The following is a 7850-nucleotide window of genomic DNA, read 5'->3' as shown; positions in this document are numbered from 1 at the left end:
GTTGATGATATGAATTCAATCAGTTACATCTTATTGTTTGTATGTTATTGATTTGATTTTTGGTGTATTTTAGCTTTTGATTTTCGGGGAATGATTTTTATTACTATTTTTTGGTGTTTGGTGTTATGATGCATGATATGAAATCGAACTGATATTAGATCATATGCTTTTGGTTTATTCAATTATGTGTTCTAGTAAGATTCTGAATCTTTTGTTATATCTTCTATTAATCGATGGAATAGTTTTGATTTGAAGTTTACTGTTATTTTATTTTTGCCGTCGATTAAATGTGTACTTTCCTGTACACTCTTCAAGTTTTAGGTTATGAGAATCTGAAACTATTATTATATATTTTGTTATATGTAGGTGTATCAAATATGTCTGAGAAGTTTGTTCATGCTTTTTTGAATCATGGTGAACATTTTTCTGCGTCTCGTGTTAATACTTTAATCACCGTTGATGAATTGAAGCATTTTGCATGTAAGCAGTGGAGGTCTTTGTCCCCTTTGAGTATACGTTTTTCCTATATGGATACTAATCAAGTAGTTTTTATACAAGGTGATATACAACTTCTAAATTTAGTTACTCTTGTTATTCAGATGAACAATGAAGATTTCTATTTGAATGTTGATGTGATTCCGAAGCATACTGGTTGTAGCACTAGTTCAAGGTCTTTGTCTCGTTCTAATTATGGTTGTAGCAGTAGTTCTGGTGCTAGTACTTCAAACTCTTGTGTAAGTGAAAGTCCTAAGCTTGTAAGGGTGGTCGATCATGACGCGGACAAGGCCAAGCCTCTCATTATCGATGAATGGGGTTATGTTTTTGACAATATTGGTAGAGAATTTGTGGGTGGTGTTAAAGCTGTAAGGATTGTTGTTGATCAATACAAGATGTGTACTGGTTACAAGATTCTTATTCTTAAAAACGACAAGACTCGTTTTACTGCGAAGTGCGAAGAAGATGGTTGTGGTTGGAGGATTCACTTTGGGCCTGTGAATGGTGACATTTCTCGGTTTTTTCTGAAATATTCTAACGTTATTCACAGGTTAGTGGTGTTCACTTGTTTTTTTGATCCATGTTACTGATTTTTAGGTTTTAATATGTAGACTTGTTTTAGGTGTACATTGTGGTGCACATTACTTATTGTAGGCTTTTTGGGTGGCACTTGTGGTGTAAATTTCATATTCTTGCTTGGTATGTGCTTTCTTTTTGCATGTGTGTTGTTTTTTTTGAGATTTTATTAAGTGTACAATGTGGTGCACATTACTTATTCCAGATTTTTTTTTTTGTAGTTGTGGTGTTGGTTTGAGGTTGAAGAGTCCTGTGGTGACAACCAAGTTAGTTAAGCATTTCATTGCTGATAGTATACAGGGTGATCCCACTTTAAAACCCAAACAGATCATGTCACTATTTAAGAAGACTTATGGGTCCAATATTAAGTATCACCATGCCCGTAGAGGGAAAGAAGCTGTATTTGAAGATCAATATGGTGACGACGAGAAGTCGTATAGCGATTTAAATTGGTATGTGAAATCCATTGAGAAAACTAATCCTGATAGCTTTGTGAAACTTGAAGTTGATGAAGAAACTGGAAGATTTAAGCGGATTTTCATCTGTTTCGGTGCTTGCAAGCATAGCTATAGGTATATCAGGCCCATGATTTACTTGGATGCTACTTTCCTCATTGGTAGATTCAGGGGTACTTTGATGGCTGCAACATGTGTCAATGGAAATGATGGTTTTTACCCATATTCCTTTGATATTGTTTTATCTGAAAACAAAGACAATTGGTTTTGGTTTCTGGATAATCTTCAACAAGTGGTCGATGATCGTCCGATTGTTTTCCTTAGTGATCGTCACGAAGGACTTCTGCAGGGCATTCCAAGAGCATTTCTTGGTTTATATCACAGCTATTGCTTTTACCACATCAAGTGCAATCTCCCTATTGGAAAAGGTGATGCGAATTACAATGCCGTTATTGATTTGTTTTACAAAGCTTCTTACTCTTACACAGCAGAGAACTTTGAAGAAGCTTTGCGGGGCATGCATGCAATTGGTTGTGGACATGTTGCTAATTATCTCAGGACCATTCCAAAGGAGAAATGGGCAAATGCATTTTTCCATGTATGCAGATATGCTGCTCACTCTTCATCTATTGCCGAGTCATTCAATAACTGGATTCTTGAGTTCAAAAAGTTGCCTGATTTTTCTCTTCTCGATGCGATACGGTGAGTTTTATGTTTAGTGTTTCATTCATTTATTTTTTACTGTCGCACACATGGATTTGCTTGATGTGTACATACTTGTACACATGTTATATCTGTGATTCTGCAACTGTGTGTACATTGTTGTACACATGTTTTATTTGTATTTATTCTATATTATGTTTTGATTTTATGTTTTGTGTTTTTATTATCTGAGTTTGAAGGTTATGCAGATTAATTCTAAGAGAAGGGTAGAAGGTCTTGAAAATTTTAACACTAGGCTCACTCCCGTATACGAGGATTTACTAAACGAGAACATCAACATTGGTCGTACTTGGACTGTTGTTGAGTCTATGGAAAGATTGTATGAAGTCAGGTCTCCCCGCACTCATTCTGTAGATTTGTTGGAGAGAACTTGTACGTGTCACAGGTGGCAAGTAAATGGTTTTCCCTGCGCACATGCTTGTGCTGCCATTCAATCTACAAGGGAGGACATATATTCATTTGTTGAGTCATACTTCACCACTGAATGGTACAACAGGACATACCAATCCCCAATTATGACAAGCCGCAGTCTTATGATCCTAGTGATAGGATTATTGTTCCTATTCTTGTGCCTCCACCCGGTAGACGAAGAGAACAGTGTTTCAAGAAGTCTTGGGAGAAGCAAAAGAGGCCTATGATGTGCACAAAGTGCTTCACTCTTGGTCACCACAACAGAGCTACCTGCCCCATGCCTTGATGCTTTTTATTATGTTTGATTTGTTTGAAAGATTCTATGTTTTTTGGTTTTTACTTTTGGTAATGTCTTTTCATTTTTCTATTCATGGATAATTAGTGTCAGGATCTGTGTACCATTATGTACACCTTCCTGTGCACTTCACTTTTCTTACCTGTCTTTTTACATGTGTAGCATTATGTACACCTTGCTGTACAATGGATGCTACTAGTTTATTTTGTTTAGTAATATTCATTTTTTTTAGTTCTAATGCAGTAATTAGTTTTTATTTTTGCTGTTTAATGATTGATACTAGGTTATTACTTTTTCTATTTTATGTTTCTGTTAGTACATGTGTACCATTATGTACACCTTCCTGTACCATTGCCTGTCAGATTTTCTACTCTGTCAGAAACTGTGCACAATCATGTACACCTTAATATTTCCTAACCTGTAATACATACTTTAGTACTGACACAAGTCTATTTTCAAAACATCAACATTGAAACTAATAAAAAACATTAATTCAAGGTCTTTATAATAGTGACAAGTCTTAAACAGAAAGTTGAAAACTTAAATTTGTCTGAAGATTAAAAATGTTTAGAAGGAATTCAGAAAGTGATCTTGAATGAAGATTAAAAACTCTTCTTCCTCTTCAATGGTTGCTTTCCTGTAGTCTTGCGCCACTGATTATGCTCCTCGTCCTTCGCTATATCCCACACCTTTTCATACCATCCGACTTTTGTCAACATCTTGGCCACCTATTTTGATCTCATTTGCTGACAAATGTCTTCGACCCTCTGCTGACCTTTTTCCATACCTTTTGTTGTCTTCATACTTCGTTTCATAAAGTAACAAGTATATATTAGACAGTCTGGGTTGATTCCTTGTGAAGGGCATGTCATGATGTTTAATTCGTGCTCTTCTATAGGTGGGTGACCCTTCAATGCTCTCTTCTTATTGAGTTCCACTTGTACCACATCTGCTAGTTTCTTTGCATCGTCTTTATATGACTGCTCATTTTCTGAGTGTAACGAGTTATACCATTTCCATTCCTTAGCTTCGAAATCAAAATTCAAAAGCGACCAGTGCAATCCCATCCTCGTTTGATCTGTAGAGTGATTGATAGGGATTACAAGAACTTCCATATTCTCAGGCATGTCTCGTATGAAATCAACCACAAGCTTTTGAACCTCGCTGGTGACATTATACTTGACATAGTACTGCAATTAATAATTTGTTAGAAACAAAATTAATTAGGCTCACCTTAATTAGAAAACTAACAAGCATGTACACTACTACAGAAAACTAACAAATCAAACATTGTAGGCCTGAAAACAGACCGTATATCCATGTATGATATACAGGTGTACACCTATGTACACACCTATATAAATCTAACAATCAAGAATTAGCAGACCATGTGTCAATCATAGATGCATATTGGTGTGCATAGCTAAATAAATCTAACAATCAATACTTAACAGACCTTGTGTCAATCATATATTCATATTGTTGTATATCAATGTACACAGCTAAAGAAATCTAAAAACACAAAGAACACGCCATGTCAATTAGGTGTACAACTATGTACACAATATTAAAGTAACTATATATGATATTTCTTATTTGTTTTGAGAAACTTACACATGCAGTAGGACTCATAATTTCACAGCTCAGGTACTTTCTGTCATCTGGATGACGAATGCTATCTCTGACAAGTGATCTTCTACGTCGATGAATGTAGAACTGGAGTACCTCTTGGTCCAGATATTTTTTGAACATCAGTTCACGAAGTACTCTTCCAACAATCAAAATATCTTCCTTGACTGTTGGATCATCCAGTCTTGTTAGTTGCCAAGCTACAGAGCTGCGGAAACATAAAGGAAATGTTAACATGGTGTATAAAGTTGTGCACATAATTTTTTTTATAAGATTCAATCATGGTGTTTTGTGAACTTACTCCATGCTTGCATAGTCGAAGAATTTTTGTACCCTTTTTTTGTCCTGTTCTGGTTGCATAACATGGTATAGTGGTGATAGACGAACATCTGACAATGGATTGTGAGGACGATATACATCTCCCTTTATCTTTATTGGGGCAGGATAGCCTGGTTCTTGTCCCACTTTGATCCCCTTTCCTTTTGGATCTGCTTTTATCACAACTCGTTTGGTTTTACCCTCGGCAATGAATTCAGGATCTAGATTTCTTTTTGCATTTCTCTTTTGTGGTGTCTTGGAAAACTTTCCAGCGGCTTGTGTCTTCAACATCTCTGCTTCCTTCATCCTCCCCGCTCTTGTCCTCACTTGAGTGGTCTTCTCTTCTTCTACCTCTTGGCTGCTAAAAAATTCACTAGGATTTTGTTTAATGAACTGCACTGCTTCTTCAATGATCCTTTCTCGTACATCTTCATTGGATAATGATTTTTGCGACGACTCTTCTTTTGGATCTTCTTGGCTCAATAATGCAAAGCTTGGACAATCGTGGCGGATCAGGGTTGCCATCTTTTCCTTCACTTCAGATGGTGCCGTTCTGTAACAACCTTTTTTAAGCTTTACGAATACAGTTTCAGACAAGTTATCTAGAAGGTCCTAAATTGATGTATAAGTCTCATTTTGTGATTCTTCTCCTTGTGTGATTAAAAGGACTTCTTTAGGATCCAACTGACATATGGCTTCAGCTGCAATTATAGTAGCTTCATCAATTTCAGCTGTTCGAGTGCCATCCATCACATTCTGGTCATCAAGGTTCACTTGGTCTTATTTATCTTTATTGATTACACTTGTCTTTGGCATAGAAGTACTGAAAAATGAAATTTTTATGAGAATTTTCAATGGTGTACAGAGTTTTACACCAGTGTACAGGTATGTACACAAATTCAGAAGAAGTCATAAAGGTGTACATCCTTGTACACACATACTGGAAACAAAATAAAATAAAATATATAAGCTGATATCATTTTCTTTATACCTTTTCTTGTTAGCAGCTTCACACCCAGCTACGTTGTCAATTTCATCAGTTTGAGCAGTATCCTGGTCATTAAGGTTCATATGCTCTTCTTGACCTTCAGGGATTTGAACTTCCTTTGGCAGAAGAGTGCTGAAAAAAATGCAATTTTTTTAGAAAATGAGAAATCACTAAGGTGTACATATTGGTACACATATATAGAAAATGAGAAGAAATGCGAGCTACACATATACCTCGGCTTGTTACCATTTTCAGACTCAACTCCTTGGCTTGTTCCATCCTTGCCATCCTCTTCTTCATTTGCCTCATTGGTCTTTGGTGAAGGAGTGCTAAAAAGATTCAAGTTTTGAGAAAAGGTATTAGCTTTCACACACTGGTGTACGACTATGTACACACATAAAAAAAGAAATGACTTGCAAATTTAAAAAAAGTGATGTTGTACCTTTGCTTTTCAGGAGTTTCAGACGGAACTTCATTCCTTTCAGATTCAGTTCCATGCTCGTCATCACCACCTTTGCTACCCTCTTTGTCATTGTCATGATCATGCATATCACCACCCTTGCTACCCTCCTTGTCATTGTCATCACCACCATCATCATCATCATTATCATCATCATTATGATCATGCATATCACCATCTTCATTGTGCTCCTCCTTGTCATTGTCATCACCATCATCATCATCTTCCTTGTGCTCCTCCTCAACCTTGTCATCCTCCTCCTCCTCATCCTCCTCAATCTCATCATCTTCCTTGTGCTCCTCCTCAACCTTGTCATCCTCCTCAATCTCATCATCTTCCTTGTGCTCCTCCCCATCATCCTCATCCTCCTACTCCTCCTCCTCCTCCCCCTCCTCCTCCTCATCCTCCTCATCCTCCTCAATCTCCTCAGTTTCAAGCCGTATTTCCTTTGCACATTTAAATATTTCATGCAAAGTGTAATTACGGAAGTCATTAGCTTCTCTTTCTGTCAAGCTCATTAGACCAACTTCATTAACTTTTAGTCTTTTCTATTCAATGAAACTAAGAAGCCTTTCTTGCCTATCCATAACTTCAGTAATCTCCTCATCCAACTCCTTTCTTCGCATATCTGAAATGCGCAACTTTTCTTTCACAACATCTATGCTATTTTCTTGTTTCTGCCTCCAGTACTCATCCAAAAGCAATCTTTCTTCATCAACATAAGCCTTCACCCATCCTGGTTGCATCTGAAAACATGCCAAAGTATCAACATTGATCACAGGTGTACAAGTTTTTACACATGTTGTAAGAGTGTCAATTGTTGTACACAAGACAAATTTCTTAAAATATATCAACAATGTACAATCCTTTACACCTTATTAAAGGTGTATATCAATGTACATATACTATTCTAAGAAATTTTTTTGAGATACCTTTTTCATGCATCATTCAGGTCTTTCTCGATTGTATTACTGACGTCGCTGATGATCCACCTAAGAAGCCTTGGCACACCTTCCTCATTGCTTGGCTTCATGATTTTGTTGTGTTCAGCAAACCAATGCTACATTAACAGATAGGTGAATAGTTGGAAATGTAAGAGAAAGGAACAAACACAATGAACAGAATTATTTAAAATGATGAATGGATATATCAGGTGTACAACTGTGAACTCACCAATAGATAAAGCACACAACCATTAACTTTAAGTGGTGAATCCTGATGTTTCTTATTGCTCGCCATGAGATACTCATGTATATGAACTGGCCAGCAAGTTCTCTTCATCCTATCCAAAGACTCAAAAAAGTGAACAAACTGGTTCTTGCTAATCATACTTCCGTTTTCCTGGGTAAAAAAGACCATGATACACAAGTACATAGTAAACAACACCACTAAGTCTTCAGCATTTCTTTCAATCTCCATTTTCGACTTTGGTTTTAGCTTCATGATACGTACGATTTCCTCCTCCACATCTTTTTTCCCAACTCAGTTCGTTTCTTAAGA

At 36.6% G+C, this 7850-nt stretch overlaps 1 protein-coding gene across 1 annotated transcript; it reads left to right on the top strand.

The window, feature by feature from the left end:
- The first annotated feature begins 377 nt into the window (after nucleotides 1-377).
- LOC113324197 lies at nucleotides 378-2946 on the top strand. The gene is made up of 6 exons (XM_026572523.1): nucleotides 378-1045; nucleotides 1365-1523; nucleotides 1638-1818; nucleotides 1933-2228; nucleotides 2422-2641; nucleotides 2746-2946. Exons 1-6 carry the CDS (start codon nucleotides 378-380, stop codon nucleotides 2944-2946), a joined length of 1725 nt encoding a protein of 574 aa, XP_026428308.1.
- Nucleotides 2947-7850: the final 4904 nt, after the last annotated feature.

This window comes from Papaver somniferum, chromosome 11 (assembly GCF_003573695.1).
Source record: "Papaver somniferum cultivar HN1 chromosome 11, ASM357369v1, whole genome shotgun sequence".
Taxonomy (NCBI): domain Eukaryota; kingdom Viridiplantae; phylum Streptophyta; class Magnoliopsida; order Ranunculales; family Papaveraceae; genus Papaver; species Papaver somniferum.
This window is presented reverse-complemented; position numbering and strand designations above follow the sequence as displayed.